At 35.5% G+C, this 19,020-nt stretch overlaps 2 protein-coding genes across 2 annotated transcripts; both read right to left on the bottom strand.

Annotated features, from left to right (window-relative positions):
- Positions 1-1,820: 1,820 nt before the first annotated feature.
- On the bottom strand, positions 1,821-11,999 carry LOC135837811 (uncharacterized). Its single transcript, XM_065353205.1, has 10 exons — positions 11,863-11,999; positions 9,302-9,468; positions 9,116-9,170; positions 8,870-8,987; positions 8,486-8,598; positions 3,372-3,562; positions 3,096-3,227; positions 2,801-2,966; positions 2,587-2,679; positions 1,821-2,368 (listed from the first exon to the last, which is right to left on the bottom strand). Exons 2-10 carry the CDS (start codon positions 9,370-9,372, stop codon positions 2,195-2,197), a joined length of 1,113 nt encoding a protein of 370 aa, XP_065209277.1. The 5' UTR covers positions 9,373-9,468; positions 11,863-11,999; the 3' UTR covers positions 1,821-2,194.
- On the bottom strand, positions 11,764-19,016 carry LOC135837809 (cathepsin D-like). Its single transcript, XM_065353203.1, has 9 exons — positions 18,533-19,016; positions 18,347-18,401; positions 18,095-18,218; positions 17,214-17,326; positions 13,038-13,228; positions 12,789-12,920; positions 12,495-12,660; positions 12,284-12,376; positions 11,764-12,075 (listed from the first exon to the last, which is right to left on the bottom strand). The coding sequence occupies exons 1-9, from the start codon at positions 18,607-18,609 to the stop codon at positions 11,905-11,907; spliced, it is 1,122 nt and encodes a 373-aa protein (XP_065209275.1). The 5' UTR covers positions 18,610-19,016; the 3' UTR covers positions 11,764-11,904.
- Positions 19,017-19,020: the final 4 nt, after the last annotated feature.

The following is a 19,020-nucleotide window of genomic DNA, read 5'->3' as shown; positions in this document are numbered from 1 at the left end:
GAGGCACTTGACTTCACGATTTTTTAATAATTTGAGGACTTTTTTACGGCTTATTGTTTGCTCGTATTCAAAAAGTGGATGTAAATTGAAAATCAGCGCCTCTAAGAAACTTACAAACCATATGTATAGAGTACGCAAATTAATCATTTTTTTTTTAGAATTGAGGTCCCTTTTTTGAATTTGTAGATTAACAGTGTAGTTAAGGAGCTTAAAAGTAAGCTAAAAAACGAAATCAGTACCTCCAACTATCCTACAAACCACATACCTATCACATAATTTTTTTATTTTTTGAAAATTCGGACCGTGTGGATTTTGCTTATATGTACTTATGTATTATCGTGTAATATGTCGATTGATATTATGTTTTCGAGGCCGCAGCCTTCGAATCTGGAATTCTTTTTTTGGTAGGAATGGATGGTAAGGCGTGGGGAGGGGAATTTTTCAAATTTTGCTCATATTGTAGAGTTCGAATCTGGAATTATTTTTTCGGTAGGGGTGGAAGTGAGGGGCGGGGAGGTGATAAATTCCAAACTTAGTTTTCATGTTCAAAGTTGACAGTGTTTTATATATATATATGTATCACATTTTGGAACAAAACTTATTTATACTTAATCGTAAGTTCTCTTCTGCATAGGAATCTGTAGGCATTTTGGAGTGGTGTAATGGATTTTTTTTTCTGAATCTTGGTATCTTTCAGTGGTTGATCCCTCTCCCCCCCCCCCTAGTTATCGGGAAGGTCCTCGGGATTTCGTCTCTCTTCGAACAATTTTTTTGTCAAGTCTAAATTATTTTTTTCTCTCGAATCGTCTTGGAGTTTTTCTTAACATTTTTCGATAATTTATCTCAACATTTTTTTGATTTTTTCCCCGAATTCAGACTTTTAATTCTCGCGTGTTGTCTCTTGTCTATTCTGAATTTTCAGTGATTTTTCCTAAACTAAATTTTAGAGAGATTTTAATTTCAAATTTTGCGCCTCAAATTTTAGTAATTTTTTCTGCTTTTTTTGTAGAATTCTCCTTTTTACAGTTTTTTAGTTTTTTTTTTTTTGATTTTAAGATGTGATGTTTTTTTGGGACTTTCTTGATATTTTTCACGTTTTATTCTTAGATCCTATTTCCCAATTCTTCGACGATTTTCCCTAAATCTTCGTGTTTTCTTTTGTGCTTAAATTTTTGTAAAGTTTCCGCATTTTTATCGTGAATTTTCGTTGTTTTTTTTTTCAATTTTCCGATGGTTTTTCTCAAGTTTTGGTGCTATTATTTTGATTTTCGCTCTTGAGTTTTATTTTTAGGGACTTATATAGTTTAAATGTTTTTTCACATCGCTGTTTGACTATTTTTTTCCCTCCAGATCTTGATCTTTCCTCAGCTTCCTGTTTTGGTCATTTTCTCTCAATTTCAATAATTTTGTTGCATTTCTTTTTTTTTTTTGAAAATTGTCATTTTTTGTCAGGTTTTGATGTCTTTCTCTAGCAAATTTGAAGATTTTTTTTTCTTTCTGAAGCACGGTACATTTGTTCGTATTCGAATTTTTAAAATGATTTTTACAAATCACTTTTTTCCCCAAATTTGGATTACAAGCGCTCCTCCCCGGCCGTTACCTTTCACTTTAATATGGTTTTTATTCATTTCAGTGCAATCCCTGTAGTTGTGTTTGAATTGGTGAGGATGATTACTGATCATAGTCGGACATGATGCAACCATTCGTGCAAGTTTTACAAATTGCCCCATAAACTGAAAATTTTTGTTGTTTTTTTTTGACTTTTTTCCCCAAAAAAATGCACTCGAGGTTCCTGCTTCCATATTTGAGCAAATTCAATGGCATCGATAAAATTACTTTATTAATTTGAAACGGATACAATTGGTACAGTTTTAGCTAAATACTTAGCTTATATTACATAGATTTTATTTAAAAATTCAATGAAATTTGGCTCAAGTTCCATGAAACAAGCTTACAACTTGATTAACATAAATGTAAATAAAAACTGAACCGCGAATAAAAAATTAGAACTCACAAAACTCATGAAGCATTTTAGAAACTGGTGAAATCTGATTATTGAACGATATCAAAAATGAATCATACCTAATAATTATTATACTACCTAATATAATTTTAGAATAGAAAAATAATTAATAGGTATGTAAGTACTTGAAACGTTACTTCATCATTCCCATTAAACAATGAAGATTATTATCTAAGCAGCCCGGTTATGAATGCTTTCGGCAAATCCAATTCTGCCCATCTCCACATCGAATACAGTGTAAAACTTCCTATTAAAAACATTTCCTATGGTCCAGATTGAATTTGAGAAGTTCCTATCTGGTATGTCCAACCGAACTATGCAGACCCGTTGACCATTTTGCGTCATCTACGGAAATAATCAAGTGCATTCAAGTTTTATTGTCTATCTCAATCGACTTAATGTGACGGGGGCTGTTGACAAAGCCCAGAGAAAATGTCACTTTCGTTATTCACCCTTGTCAGTAGCATTGATTTACTCTTCGCCCCTCCCCCACTGAAGGTCCTACGGTTAAATAAGGTATAAATAAGTAAGTTTACAATATTGTGTAGGCCATACTGTCATACCTGTCTGATGTAATCATTTCCTGTGAGAGTGAAATTATTGTCAACAGTTCTAAATGTGATATTTGGTAATGAATGAATGGTTTTGCAGTCGACCTGTACACAAGTAAGTAAACAATTTCTATTGGCATTGTTGAAGAAAATATTATGCAGCTTAAATTTGGGAGAAAAATCAAAGCGATTAATAACTAAACAATATGCAGTCAATTGTTCTAACCTGTTTCAACTTTTTATGTTTTGATGGTGTGGCGTTCAACACTTTGTAGATTCTCTCAATGTCGTCTCTTGGCCCTCGGATGTATGGCAAGTTAGGATCAAGTGAGAAATATCTGCCTGGAAATTCCATTACTGGAACACTTTCATCGTTATGATGCAACAAAACACTGTTTAGAAGTAAACAAATGGAAAATATAAAATGCACACGTAGGTATGTTGCTGTAATGAGCATTTTAAGAAGCTATGTACGCATGATTGAAAGTTTCTGTTTGATTATCACAAAAGATTAGGCCTACCTTTGCATTGCAACATGCCATGGTCTAGCTATTTCACTATCCATTAGAGTAACGTATTGCAAGTTACCCCGAAACTTTGTGTTGTCTTCGCCACATAACATCAATTCAGAGGTATCATTGTTCCAAGGATAACTGGTCATTGAACAGAGGACAATTTCACTCTCTTAGTAGTAAATAATATTATACCATCCAAGTTTTGTGCAGTGTAGGTAGAGGTACATCTACACACATTTATTTGTTAAGTAATAGATAATATAACCCAAGTAAAGAACTTACTTGGTGTATAATGAAAATTTCTTCTTCAGTCCAAGGTTTTTGCAGTGTCGTATATAAGAGTTCTCTAATCCGAATGTATTGTTATTTAATCCTACTCTACCATCGAATGGTCTACCATCGTAAAAGATGTTGTTATATTGTGTGTGTGTCGTTACCAAAAATGGTTCGTTTTGTAAGTGGATATTACCTATCTGCAGTAAATATGCATTTATACGTATGTGAGTAGGTATACATAATACATAGGTAGTAGATATTATATGTTGGTTTGATAAAAAGCTGGCACCCGGACCTAGGTACTCATTTCATTCTCGATTAGCGCTAGGTAGCAATAAAATATTGCCAACTGCCAGTAGTGAACTTTTGGTAAAAATTTGGATAAATGTAGGCAAAATCTCCACCAATGAAAATGCTTGATTTAATAGCCAACTTGACGTTGCCAACAGCGACAATATTTTTGTGAATTACACACATTTCATTTTCCCACTAATTGTCAACAGAGGCAATATTTTTGTTAACCCTTAAAGGCCCCTGCTAATCCTGAGATGTTGTGTAAAAATGTTTTCAATTTCCTGAATTATATCATCACAATCATCACTTTAACCCACGGTTCACCCCCCAGCCCCTTAAAGCCATCTCGTAAAAGAGGTACCGGTTTTTTCAATTATCCTCGAAAACCGAGGAAGCAAAAATCCCCAATGAGGTCAATCATGGAACTGAGTGATAAAGTATCATTTGATGTACTGAATGAGTGAAAGCATAATCCCAGAGAACACTCCAAGTCTTTTTTTGGGGGGGGGGGAATACAGGGACCCATGCTCCATTTTTGGATGAACATATTGATGGTAGAGCTTTTCCAAAATGAAATCATGAAAGGTGTGGGCAGGGTGGACCAGAGTGATTTTTTGACAATTTGACACGCTTGTCTCGATAAAAACCCGAAAAAACAGAGCATGTATACACAGAGTAGGTACATAATATGGAAATATTATCAAGTAGGCTTGAAATGACCTAAAAAAAGTTGAAAGGAACACAAAATGCTCTTAAACAGACCGACATTCAGAAAATCTACAATCCACCCAGCAAATCCATTTATCAATCCGTGGATATTCTTACTTGATATTTGTCACCAAATAGTTACTTCTCACAAAGGTTAGCAGTAGGATTGTTTTTCTGCAGAAATATCAAAATAGAATCATCTACTGCTGTGAAAAGCTTCACATAGTCAGATTGCAGCGGTCTTTGACATTTCATAACACATAACAGTCAAGCATTCATGAAGAGGTCACTACCTCTACTCGATCATGGATGGTGAAGTTCTACAGCATGAAAATTGCATGAGCAGAAGTTGTTGTTTTTAAATCATGAGAATGGGTCTAGTTGATGACTACTAGATTCAGAGGGTTCTAGTTTCAGCATAAAAGCTTTCAACTGCTGTTAGAACTGAAATCAGAACTTCTGAAACTTTTGAGTAATTCCCACTGAGGCCAACATCCTTTCTTGATATTTGTCACCAAACAGTTACATCTTGCAAAGGTTAGCAGTAGAATTGTTTTTCTACGAAAATATCAAAATAGAATTATCTACTGCTGTGAAAAGCTTTACGCAGTCAAATTGCAGGGGTCTTTGGCATTTCATAACAGTCAAGCATTCATGAAGAGGTCACAACCTCTCCTTGATAATGGATGGTGAAGTTCCACACCATCCTCTGAATCTAGTGGTCATCAACTAGACCCATTCTCACAATTAGAAACAACAACTTCTGCTCATGCAATCATGCTGTAGAACTTCACCATCCATGATCAAGTAGAGGTGGTGACCTCTTAGAATCGAGTTCTGTTGAAATTTCATCACTTTTTGATGTTTTTAGGAGTCTATTTCAGTTTGTTTTTGGTTGTTTAGTTAGGTACATTTAGTCTTTTAATATGTTTTGAACTCTTTTTTGGACAATTTCTATGAAAATTTTTCAAAAATTTCATCATCTTATTTTGCCAATTTTCACTCATTACAAAATAATCTTCATTTTGTTTTTTTATGCCATTTTAACATGTCTTTTTCATACACTTTTTGTTAAATTTTGTCGAATTTCCGTGATTTTCTGCAACTTTTGAAGAATAATCAATTCCATCTAGTAACCAAACTCGATGTTCTTTTTCACTACAATAAGCGATCAAATTTACATAATATAAGAAGATGCAAGCATTCTGTCCCAACCCATTTCAATTTCACTATTTGAATTATTCTATCAACTGTGACTACATCAAGAGGGGGCTAATGTACTTACTACCATACCGAATACAACTAATGCAGAGAATTCCAGAGAGTCAACAGTGGTAACAGTGGATAGGGTACTGTTGCCTAAATCATACTGCTCCCTAAATTGTACCACCTGCTACTTTTCATGGAAGTAGCACTCCTATAATTTTTTTGGGGTATTAACTGAAATGTGTCAGTGTTGCCACCTACTATACAAAAAAAATCAGCCAGATTGACTAATGTTTGCATAACTTATCACAATTTAAAGAAAATGTGTGGTAAGGATACATTTTTTTTTTTGATGTACCTATGTAAGGTGTTGGAGCCCTGATAGGATTAATAAAGTGGATTTTTTTTTCAATAGATCACTTGAAACACATATTTATAATTGTTTCATCGCGCACAGATGTCAGTTACAAGTATATTTTACAGGGATGAAAAGCTAGCCGAAAGCTTAAAGCCGAAAGCTGAAAGCCGAGCAGATTTTCGCACTTGGCCAAAAGCTAAAAGTTTGCAAGTTTTATTTTTTCCAAGCTGAAAGCTAGCCAAAAGTTTCATTCTTTTGGCTTTTTTCAAAGGCTTTTTTGCAGAATTGAATTTTCTAAATATAGAAGAAACAAAAAAATGAATAAATTTCAATCAATTTTATTTTAATGCGATTTAGTGAAATGAAAAAAAAGGAAAATAATTCTAGCAATGAATATTCTCCACTATCACTAATTATGAAATCAATGTACCTGATCTAATTTTTAATTCCATTTTGTTGTAAATTGATGGCGTATCAGCTAAAAGTTTAAAGTCAAAAGCTTAAAGCCAAAAGCTAAAAGCTAAAAGCTTAATGAAATATAGCTGAAAGCTGTTAAATTGAAAATATAAGGAAAAGCCATTGGAAGCCGAAAGTCTGGCTAAAGCAAGCCTTAAAAATCGAGATAGCCGAAAGCTAAAGCCAAAAGTTTCAATTTTGAAATTTCAAGCCAAAAGCCAAAAGCTGAAGTTTCATTTTAAGGCTTTTCATCCCTGATATTTTATGACAGTGCTGCCAGTTATTCAAAAAACGCCAAAGTTGCCCAAATTGTACCACTTTGTGGTTTCCTAAATCGTACCATTACATTTGCATTTTATGCAATGAGTTCGTCCCTAAATCGTACCAGGTAAAAACTAAAAGAAAACTGAATAAAAAGCTTCAAGACAAACATGTAGTATTTTTTTCATTTTACAAATCAAAATATGCGTTATAATGAATACAAATGAAAACCGTATGCTTTTTCTTGAATTTTTTTACCTCATTTCATCTACTTCCTTCAAAATATGACTAAAGTGACTGGGTAGTACAACTTGAGGAACTGGTGGTACGATTTAGGAGACTAGTTTCCCAAATCATACCACTTGAAGACCTTTGCGGAAACTGAAATATCTCTTCTCATTGAAGAATAAATTACTCTATTGATACGTCATTCGATAGACAAGGTTTCAAGCTACAATTTAAAAAAAAATCAGTCAAAAAGAGTGAAAATTGGGTTCTCCAGGTCCTAATAACCAAGAAGAGGTACAATTTAGGCAACCTTACCCTACAGGTGCAACCAAACCAGCAGTGGGTGGAGCTGAAAAACCACATAAACGAGGCATATGACACCACTCACCCGAAGACTGAACCAAAAGTATGGAAGCGCTGGTTCACAGAGGAGGCAAATGAAACAATAGAAGAGCGTAGACAGGTGCCAAAGACTGCCGAATACGACAGCCAATGGAAGCGTTCATCTTAACAAATAACCAGGCTGTTGCGACGGGATAAAATGCCCATATTTCATCAATATGTCAGGAAATTGAGATGCATGCTGAGAAAATTGAGACCAGGCTGCTCTTTCAGACAATCAGGTCAATTACAAGGGAATTAAAGCCAGCAAGTAGATCTTTAGAGATGAAGAGGGCATAGTTAAGACTGATGCAGAAGAGGTTGCAGAGACATGGAGAAAGTACTGCAGGAAGCTATATGCAGAGGAATGTCATGGAGGAGAAGGAGCCACCAATTCTACTTGATGAGGTCATCAATGCCATCAAGTGCTTGAGAAGGAACAAAGCTCCGGGGCCAGATATGATAACGGCTGAGGTCTTCAAACCTGTAAGCAAAGAAGTCACTTATCAAATCCACAACATATGCAACTCGATATGGCTGATGTTGGAATTGTTAGTGAAACAACCTCGGAGAAATTCCACCTAAATGGATGAGTAGAACAGGGCTGCATTCTATCCCCACTCCTGTTTAATCTACATGGAGAATATATAATTCGTGAGACACTGCAGCTGATCCTATCAGGAAGCGCCAACTACAATGGCTCAGGTGAGTGACAGGGAGGAGTATCGATCAAAAGGTGTATGCATGTCAAACCTTTGCTACGCTGATGACAAAACCATCATTGCCTCAAGTGTCAAAAATATGACCAGTTTTCTTGAATGTTTGGAAGAGGTCAGTGCAAAATATGGTTTGTTGATAAATGAGGCAAAGACAAAGATCATGATTGTGAATCAGCCTGAGAACAACTCACCTGAAATCCAGGAAATTTGACTGAGTGTACTTCGGTTGGGACATTATGAAATAACTTTTGAAATTTATTGTGCAAGTAAGATTGTAAATACCAAATTATTCAGAATTTTCCAACTAAAGGAGCAGAAATTATTAGTCGAATGCTGTTTGGCAGAATAAGCCGAAGGAAAGGGTAACTAAAGACACACGAGACTGAAAATCGTTCACGTTATTATAACGCTAATATTTAAGAACCGGACACGATGAACTTTTATTTTTGTACATAGGTCACAGGTGCTTGATAACCTACCTGTTAATTTTGTGCTTATACTAAACTTACTGTAATATTATCATATACAAAAGCACCCGTGAGCTGTTCCGAAAATTTTCTATCAAAGTCATCTTCATATCGAGAAGTTTTCGAGCTTTTGTGGTTATAAGCACTGGGTCTTTCTGCAACAGTGATACTACGTATTAGTGTCATTATTATTAGTCGCTGGAGGCTCCAAAACGACTGATTTGGCAGGTCGAAAATAGGATATATCCTTAATTTCAGCTTCCTAGGTCAATTTGGTGAGATTTTGATTTTTTCTCTCATTTTTGGCCTAAATTTGATTTTCAAAAATTCATCAAAAATCGAAAACGGCACTTTAGCGCTCCCTGTCCACTGTAATCATTACGTACGTCGATGTTGAGTATTTAAATATTTGTACTTTTGACTTACGGGCACGACACAGTGAAGTGTTGCAATAACTTGAGAGCACATGCGTGGTGCCAAATTCCACGTCGAATGATACGTTCACTTTCTGTGGCGGTGTTCCGATTGAAATAGTTCCATAAAACTGTTGAAATATTTTTCGTTTCATGATAAATCATTCGCTTCGATATTAATTATTTTTAGCCAAATTTTTGTGGAAAACGATGGCTATTGATTTTATTATTTGATACGTATTTTTGTTTTTAAGCTTACCTCTACAGAGTTGTTATCGTCTTTGTCTTCGTTCTCGTATATTGATAGGGGTATTCTTTCAAAGCATAAACCAAACAGATTATTAGCATTGATTGTGAAGAATCCATAGGATGGATACGATGTTTGTGAGATTAAATGCCTAATTCACGTAGCTATAATAAAACAATGAAAATGAATTTCCCTTACCGGTTGCCATCTCCTCTAATGTAGTGGATGCTGATGAATAATATTGGCAGTAATAAAGAAAATGACTTCATTTTTGCACCTCCACGGCTCAAAACTTCACAGCAATGTTAATTTTTCTTTCTCAATTCAAGACTGAATTATCTACCCATGAGTGCTCTGTATTTTAACTGAAAGTATATTATTATGGTGGTTTTTATTTGTTTAAATCATACATATTTCTAATCTATCGGATGTCAATTTCCTGAATTTTGTTTGTTGAAAATTCGCGGTACAAATCTTATCTGCTTGTGTGATAATACATTAATTTGTGTACCTATACTGATTAAAAATTTCGCGGTCAATTTATGCGCAGCAAGTGTATCGATTTATGTGTGTAAGTGCATTGTGGTAGATCGCGAATAAAAAAGCTTCAGGATTTTGTCCCCCCCCCCCAGAAAATCACCGTTAGTGAAAATTTCAGGAGCTGAAATTCATTAAGTATTTGATTCTTAACGAATCTCGGAAACTTCAAATTTAGCCTAATATTTCTCATGAGAAATATCAAAATCTGATCGAATTGGTATTGAAGGCAGAAGTTCGGTTTGTATTCTATTTTCGACCTCACGAGACCATTTTGTGATAGTTTCGAAAAATTCTAGGGCATTCTAAGGCTTCCAGATGATTTTCAAACTCAATGGTTTTCGAAAAAACGTTTGACCAGCAGGAAAAAAAGGCGTCACTTTCATCAAAAATATGTGGGGCATGGAGACACTTAGCTACTGATTTGTTTTTTGGGTTGTGCTGAGAATCTTATAGTATTGCCATCTCTGAGCAAATTTGAAAGATAAATGTATTATTATAACTACTCTTATCAACTTGAAACGAATACGTACAATGGGTATAGAGGCTTAGCTAGATATTTACAAGGGAACCTCTTGAGGTGTCACACTCCGATTTGAACGGGAACGTGATTTTTGGTAAGAGCATAGTCTAAAACCCCTAAATCCAAATTTTCAGCTGCCCAAGTTCATTTTTCGATTTTTGGCGAATTTTTGAAAATTCAAAATTGACTGTTTTTGGCGATTTATGCTTTTTTTAAAAAAAAGTACGTACTTGATCAATAAAAATGTCCAAAATAAGTCCCAAAACTAATATTAATTACCCAAATCCTAATTTCACCATTTCCAGCCATTCTGGAGCCTCCAGCGCGATTTTTCAATTTCTCCAGAATTTTCAATTTGCTCCAAAAGGCGTGAATATGAAGTTGGGCAGCTAAAAATCGAGTTGTATATTACACCCGACCTGTTTAACGAGTTTATCCACATTTGAGCCGACTTTGAGAGTGACACCTCAAAAGTGGCTTTTTGACCAGCTTTTTTCGAAATTAAAAAATCCAAAAAAGTCAAAAGTTTCCCGTTGGTGTGGAAATTTTTGAAATTCACGCGAATCGCTGTATTTTGTCCAAAACTAACCCCCGAAATCTAAATTTCACAATTTCCAGCCATTCTGGAGACTCCAGCGCGATTTTTCAATTTTTCCAGAATTTTGAATTTGCTCCAGACGGCGTGAATATGCAGTTGGGCAGCTAAAAATCGAGTTGTGTATTATACTCGACCTGTTTAACGAGTTTATCTACATTTGAGCCAATTTTTGAGAGTGACACCTCAAGAGTGATTTTTTGAGGTGCACCCTCGCTCCAAAACGGCGGGAAATGGTACAATTTGCGCTCCGGTAGTTACTTCTTGAAGATATACAGCGATTCGCGCAAATTTCAAAAATTTCCTCACAAACAGTTATCTCTTGATTTTTTGAATTTTTTTATTTTGGAAAAAGCTGGTCAAAAAACCACTCTTGAGGAGTCACTCCCAAAATTGACTCAAATGTGGATAAACTCGTTAAACAGGTTGAGTGTAATATACAACTCGATTTTTAGGTGCCCAACTTAATATTCACACCTTCTGGAGCAAATTCAAAATTCTGGAGAAATTGAAAAATCGCGCTGGAGGCTCCAGAATGACTGAAAATGGTGAAATTTGGATTTGGGTAATTAATATTAGTTTTGGGATTTATTTTGACCATTTTTATAGATCAAGTACGTACTTTTTAATAAAAAGCATAAATCGCCAAAAACAGTCAATTTTGAATTTTCAAAAATTCGCCAAAAATCGAAAAATGTACTTGGACAGCTGAAAATTTGGGTTTGGAGGTTTTAGACTATGCTCTTTCCAAAAATCGCAGCCCCGTTCAAATCGGAATGTGATACCTCAAGACATTCCCTTGTTAGCTTATTACACAGATTTTCTTAAAATATAAATTTCAATAAAAATTCAATGTTTGGCTCAAGTTGCATGAAACGAGTTTACAACGTGTTAACATGAATAAAAACTGAACCGAATAAAAAATTAGCACGTACAAAACACTCATGAAGCATTTCATAAATCAGTGAAACCTGGCGAATTTTGCAAGGAATTATTGAACAATAGTAACAATACCAAAAATGAATCATATAATATTTTCATTTCATTATTGTTAATCTAATCTTGATGTAGAAAAATAATTAAGTACATAATATGCAAGTATACTTGAAACTTTACTTCATCTTCCCATTAAAAAAGGAAGATTATCTAAGCAGTCCCGTCATGAATGCTTTCGGCGAATCCAATTCTCTTCATCTCCACATCGAATACAGTGTAAAACTTCCTATTGAAAACGTTTCCTATGGTCCAGAGTGAATTTGAGATGTCCCGATGTGGTATCAACCGAACTATGCAGATCCGTTGATCATTTTCCGTCAACTACGGAAATACTAATTAGTTGCATTCAAGTTTTATTGTTTATCTCAATTTTTGACCTAATGTGACCGTTCAAACAGGCCCAGAGAAAACGCCACTTTCGGTTTTCAGTGGCATTGATTTCCTCTTTGCCTCCTCCTCCACTGAAGGTCTCATGGTTAAATAAGGTATAAATAAGTAAGTATACATTGTATAGACCATACTGTCATACCTGTCTGATATAATCATTTCCAGTAAGAATGAAATTGTTGTCGGCAGTTCCAAAAGTGATATTCGGTAATGAATGAATGGTTTTGCAGTCGACCTGTACACAAGTAGGTAAACAATTTCTATTGGTATTGTCCAAGAAAATATTATGCAGCTTAAAGGGAGAAAAATCAACGCGATTAATAGCTAAACAATATCCAGTCAATTGTTCTAACCTGCTTCAATTTCTTATTTTCTGATGCTGTGGCCTTTAACGCTTTATAGATTTTCTCAATGTCTTGTTCTGGCCCTTGAATGTATGGCAAGCTAGGATCGAGTGTGAAATATCTGCCTAGAAATTCCACTATTGGAAAACTTTTATCTTTTTGATGCAACGAAACACTGTTTAGAAGTAAACAAATGGAAAATACATATAAATGCACTCGTATATTGCTGTAATGTTGATTTTGAGAAGCTATGTACGCCTGATCGAAAGTTTCAGTTTGATTATCACAAAAGATTAGGCCTACCTTTGGATTGCAACGTGCCATGGTATAGTTATTACACCAAATATTAGAGTAACATATTGCAAGTTACCCCGAAACTTTGTGTTGTCTTCCCCGCATAACATCAATTCAGAGGTATCATTGTTCCAAGGATAACTAGTCATTAAACAGAGGACAATTTCATTTTCTTAGTAGTAAATATGTAGGTATATATCTTCCAAGTTTTGTGCAGTGTGAGTAGGTACATAGATTAACCCATTGAAAAGAACTTACTTGGTGTATAATGAAAATTTCTTCTTCAGTCCAAGGTTTTTGCAGTGTTCTATGTAATGGTTTTCTAATCCGAATGTATTATTATTTAATCCCACTCTACCATCGAATGGTCTACCATGGTAAAAGAAATTGTTATATAATGAATGTGTCGCTACCAAAAATGATTCGTTTTGTAACTGGATATTACCTATCTGCAGTAAAAAAGCATAAATACGTAGGTATGTGAGTAGGTATACATAATAGTCGATATTATATGTTGGTTTGATAAAAAGCTGGCACCCGGACCTAGGTACTCATTTCATTCCCAATTAGCGCTCTGTAGCAATAAAATTGCCAACTGCCAATAGTGGACATTTTGTAAAAATTTGGATAAAAGTTGGTCAAATCTCCACCAATGAAAACGCTTGATTTAATAGCCAACTTGACAATTTGTTGGCAGAGGCAATTTTTTTGTCGATTACTCACATTTTAAAATAAGGGATTCTTGAATTTTAAATTTTGAAAATCAAAAATGATGGTACTTTCCCATTGTGTTTCATTTTTCCTGCATAAAACTTGTTACTAAAATTTCTTGACCTAAGGGGGGTTCGAACCTGGCTTCTCCTGCTCCTAACACCCTACACCTAACCCTACAGCTACCAGCAGGCTTGCTGAAGGATAATACAAAACAGTTTCAATACAGGGTACCTATTGGTATTTCAAAAGCAGTGGCTAAAACGTTATTGGTTTTCAGTATTTTTCAATTTCTACCTTGAAATTTCAGTTTTCGGTATTGGTTTTTCCACATGGATTTTATTTCAGTTTTTGATTTTGGTATTGGTATTTTACCAACATGAAACCAAATTGAAAATTTCAAAATACATGCTAATTACAGAACACTTTGCCTAAAAATTCAAAAATTGAAAGAGTAAGAAGTGTAAAAGCTAATGAACTCATTTTGTTTATTGTTGGAATTGTTTAATTTGAAGAGTCCATGGAAAGAACCAGGTAAGTCACTTTTTCAAACATTTGTGTTTCGGCGTTTTGAAGTATCAGAATGCTCCAATTTTGTAGTGAAATTGAATTATCACACAACATCCCACAAACTCAATTTGAGGCATTTTAGAAAAAAATGAAGAGATACGCCAGTCACAAGTTGAGAAGTCACTCTTTTTGTGAAAAAATCAAGCAAAAAATCGAAAAATTAGTGTTTTGCAACAACTCGAATTCGATGACAATCGATTATTACGATGACATAATGAAAAATTTTCGCATTCTATGTAGTTAACGATGTTGAAATTGTCTTCCTGCTACCTCACATTTGGTCTCTGCTCATTTCTCTCCCCTCCTCTTTTTTTTAAAGGCCATTTTCACCACAAAAAATTGACTTTTTTCAAAATCTAAATAGACTACATTTTTCTACACCTCAGTGTGAATTTAATTCAACCCTAAACTCATTTTTGAAAAAAAGTGACTTACCTGGTTCTTTCCATGGACTCTTCATTTGCAGAAATCTAAAAAAAAAAAATGAATACCGGAGTACAGATTTTGAAAGTATTTTGGTATTTGTACCAATTTTGAAAATCTAATGGGTATTTTGTAAATTGGTTTTTCATTTGTCAACTTATTGGTATCGGTTTTCGGGTTTTCAAATTTGTTTCAAAAATTAGGCGGTTTTGCCGGTATTGGTATCGTTTTGCAACCCTGTCTACCAGTTTTACATATGTACTTACACTTATAATTTACTTGCAGGCTGGTGTTGCTAATTGCTTTGATTTAGGCCATGCCAAAAAAAATTTACAAATGTTTTTTGTTGCAAAAAAATCCTCAAAGTAAATCAATCTAACCAATTGAGTTGTCACTTTGTTTCCTAAAAATTCAATAACAGTGCTAATCAAGTTATCACTGACCACTGAGAATGCAAGAATGAGAAATTTCAAAGAAATTTTAAGGAAATAAAATGAGAATATGTGAAACTGTACAAAACCAAAAGCAAAACAAAAATGTTTGTGTGAACCCAAAACCATAACCTGCAACACCTTAACCAAAAACCGTATAGAACTTCAAGCAAGCACGCCTATATGGTGCCAGGAGCAGAATGTTGGCCTGATCACCGGCTATTAATGATGGAGCTACAACTCAAACTACGAGTGCCTAAGAAGAAAATGATCCTGCCAGTGATGAAAGTTACAAACTCGAAGATCTTGGGTGCCACTCTGAACAGATCTCTCAGAACAGCAGTTCCAAACCCAGAGGTGCCACCAAACCACCAGCGAGTGCCAAGTGGAGCTAAAAAACCACATGAATGAGGCATATGAGTGACACCACTCAGCTGAAGGCTGAACCAAAACTGTGGAAATACTGGTTCACAGAGGAGACAATTGAGACAATAGAAGAATGTAGAGAGCTGCCAAAGACCGCAGAATATGACTGGCAACAGAAAAGTTTATCTCAATGAATGACCCAGACTGTCACGATGGGATAAAAATGTTCATATTTCATGAATATGTGAGGAAATCAAGATGCACGCTGAGAAGAATGAGACCTAGCTGCTCTTTCAGAAAACCAGGACAATTACACAGGAACTGAAAGCCAGCAAGCAGATCATTCGAGACAAAGAGGGCAAAGTCAAATACTATCAACTGACAATACTGGCAACTCCATTAAAAAATGGCGTTTTGTCCTCCTAGTGGCCTGGGGTGAAACTAAATTTTACCTCAAACATCTGATTTGCTGGTTTGAATCTCGCAGAATCCGTGAGATTCAAACCAAACCAATAAGAGTAATTTTGATAACCTGCCATGGGTGATATGGCAGTTTATATGGGAGTAGTACCATCTGGCACTACCTACAAGCCCCTCTATCTATTCATGGGAAGAAACTGCGGGCGTCTAAAGTCTAGAAAATGAGCAAAACCAAAAAAGTACATATACCTATCACCTAGGTACTTATAACAATGAATTAAATCGAACGAACTCATAACCATTAGGTAGGCTGCGCAACAGCTCTTTGCACTTGTTTTTCAGGAGGTACACAATTCCAGAAAAATTGGACCCGTTGATTTTTTTAGATGAAAATTGCAATTTTTGGGATTAGCCTAACTTCATTTTTGAAGGAGCCATGCAATTTTGAAGTTGGGCTAATCCCAAAAATTGCAATTTTCATCTAAAAAAATGTTCTACAAGTTCCCTAAGTCAAATTTTTCATTTTGACAAATTTTCACTTTTTGGTTTTGTTAATTTTCTAGACTTAAGAAGCCCGTAGTTTCTTCCCATGAATAGATTGAGGGGCTTGTAGGTAGCGCACTGTGTTTGCCTCGACGAGCGCTACAAAATGGTACTACTCCCCTATAAATCCCCCATGTCACCCATGGCAGGATAAGAGGTAGTTTCAATACAGGCCATTCGGATCGCGCTATTGTTACAACACACTATTTTAAATGGAGTTTCCAGCATTGTTAGTTGATAGTATTTGCCAAAGTTAAGACTGATACAGAAGAGAGTGCAGAGACATGGAGAAAATACTGCAAGAAGCTCATATATGCTAAGGAAGAGGAGCTACCTGATGACCCAAGGTTCAATGTCATGCAGGAGAAGGAGCCACCAATTCTACCTTGATGAGGTCATCAATGCCATCTAGTGCTTGAGAAAGAACGAAGCTCCAGGACCAGATAAGATAACAGCTGAGGTCTTCAAAGCTGGAAGCAAAGAATTCACTCATCAAATCCACAACATATGCAACTCGATATGGCTGAGCAGTGAATAGCCTGAGGACTAGGTACAGTCGACATATGTCACTCTGTACAAAAAAGGATCTCCTGAGAATAGCGAGAACTTCAGAACAATCACCTTGATAAGTCACACCAGCAAAGTACTATTGAAAATTGTGTACAACATGCACAGACGATACACACTCATGCACAGGCAAATCCTTCCAGAACAACCAGGATTTGTGAGAGGAAGAGGAACCAGGGAGCAGATCCTCAACCTCAGACTGCTGATTGAGAAAGCCCGCGAATACAATGTGGGTACTGTGCTATGTTTCGTAGATTACAAGAAAGCGTTTGATTGCATACAATGGCAGAAGCTGTGGAGAATTTTACTGGAGATTGCGACTAAAGACATACTTCTATTTTCATAGGTCACCCTGTTAATTTTGTGCTTAGGTATACGATATATTATGATGTATTAAACTTACTGTAATATTATCAGTCACAAAAACACCAGAGGGCTGTTCCAAAAATTTTCTATCAAAGTCATTTTCATATCGAGAAGTTTTCGAGCTTTTGTGGTTATAAGCACTGGGTCTTTCTGCAACAGTGATACTACATACATATTAAGGTCATTATTATTAGTCGCTGGAGGCTCCAAAACGACTTCAAATCCACCCGCAATTGACTTAGTAGCATATTGAAATTAGTTTGCGGAATGAATTTCAGTTTTTCAACTCCACTTGATGGAATTTTGCGAGGATTTTGAGTTTCAAAAATCTGCTGCAGGCTCCAGAACTGCTCAAAACGGTTTGAAACACTTTCCAATCGATTTGACAGGTCGAAAATAGGATATATCCTTAATTTCAGCTTCCTAGGTCCATTTGGTAAGATTTTGATTTTTCCCCTCATTTTTGGCCTAAAATTGATTTTCAAAAATTCACCAAAAATCGAAAAAGGCACTTTAGCACTTGAAATTTTGACAGGTGATGAATGTTTGCCTGCTCTTTAGTTCGCCTTTGTAGGGTTTAAAAAATTTCGTGCAAGTCTTATATTGGAACGCAAAATTTGCGATTTCGGCTTACCTGTCAATCAAAATGACCGCCATTTTGTAAGAAGTCCACTTTTTTTTCTGAGAACAAGGACTAATAATGTTCCTTGGGACTCTCCCTTTAAGGGAAAAGTTCTCCCGAAGGACGGTCCCCCCGGGGGGGGGGGTTGCAATAGATCCTTATGCGAGCCTTTCCTCCCCCCTCGATTGAACACCCAATTGTGGTAATTTTGTTGAAAAGTCTGTTTTTATCCCTGTCGATTGTAATCATTATTTACGTCGATGTTGAGTATTTGAATATTTGTACTTTTGACTTACGGGCACGACACAGTGAAGTGTTGCAATAATTTGACAGCACATGCGTGGCGCCATAATAATATGATATTTCGAATGATACGTTCACTTTCTGTGGCGGTGTTCCGATTGAAATAGTTCCAAAAAACTGTTGAAACATTTTTCGTTTAATGATTGATCATTCGCTTCGATATTGATCATTTATAGTCAAATATTTGTGGAAAATGATGGCTACTGTTTTCATTATTTGATAAATATTTCTGTCTTTAAGTTTACCTCTACGGAGTTGTCATCGTCTTCGTTTTCGTTCTCGTATATGGATAGGGGTATTCTTTCAAGTATAAATCAAACAGATTATTAGCCATTGATTGTGAAGAATCCATAGGATGGATACAGTGTTTGTGAGATTGAATGCTAATTCACGTAGCTATAATAAAACAATGAAAAATGAATTTTCCTTACCGGCTGCCATCTCCTCTAATGTGGTGGATGCTTATGAATAAGGTTAATAGTAATAAACAGAATGACTTCATTTTCATAGAAGGAAGCGCTGCCGCTGCTCAAAAATTCACAACGAATAACAATTCTAAACTGAACTAGGTACATACATATATCTACGCAGGAAGGCTCTGGATTTAAACTGAAAATATTTGGTAGTTCTTACTTGTTGAAATCATGAGGGAAGTACACATTTCTAATCTAACGGATGTCAATTTCCTGAAATGGTTATTCTTATATTTTTCACAACGTTTTGTTAGTTGTAAATTCGCTGTGCAATTTTATCTGCTTGTATGATTTTAATGCCTATATTTTGTATAGGCTACTGATTAAAATTTCGCCTTAAATTATGCACACTTGTTTTAGTATTTAATATATGTAGGTGTGTTATGGGGACTGCGAGTTTCAAAAGTTCCATGATTTTTACCTACTTCAATAAAATGTTGGGGCCA

Source organism: Planococcus citri, chromosome 2 (assembly GCF_950023065.1).
Source record: "Planococcus citri chromosome 2, ihPlaCitr1.1, whole genome shotgun sequence".
In the NCBI taxonomy this organism is placed as follows: Eukaryota; Metazoa; Arthropoda; class Insecta; order Hemiptera; family Pseudococcidae; genus Planococcus; species Planococcus citri.
Note: the sequence above shows the minus strand (reverse complement) of the source record. Positions and strands in the feature narration are given on the sequence as shown.

Excerpts from the sequence above, each read along its gene's own strand:
- LOC135837811 (XM_065353205.1), bottom strand. The coding sequence starts at position 9,372 with ATGAAGTCATTTTCTTTATTACTGCCAATATTATTCATCAGCATCCAC. Across the intron at positions 3,563-8,485 it reads TTGTATATGATAATATTACA|ATAGGTAATATCCACTTACA; the intron begins GTAAGTTTAGTA and ends TATTTACTGCAG. Across the intron at positions 3,228-3,371 it reads AAATTTTCATTATACACCAA|TTATCCTTGGAACAATGATA; the intron begins GTAAGTTCTTTA and ends TTCAATGACCAG.
- LOC135837809 (XM_065353203.1), bottom strand. The coding sequence starts at position 18,609 with ATGAAAATGAAGTCATTCTGTTTATTACTATTAACCTTATTCATAAGC. Across the intron at positions 18,402-18,532 it reads ATTAGAGGAGATGGCAGCCG|AATACCCCTATCCATATACG; the intron begins GTAAGGAAAATT and ends TATACTTGAAAG. Across the intron at positions 12,377-12,494 it reads AAAATAAGAAATTGAAGCAG|GTCGACTGCAAAACCATTCA; the intron begins GTTAGAACAATT and ends ACTTGTGTACAG.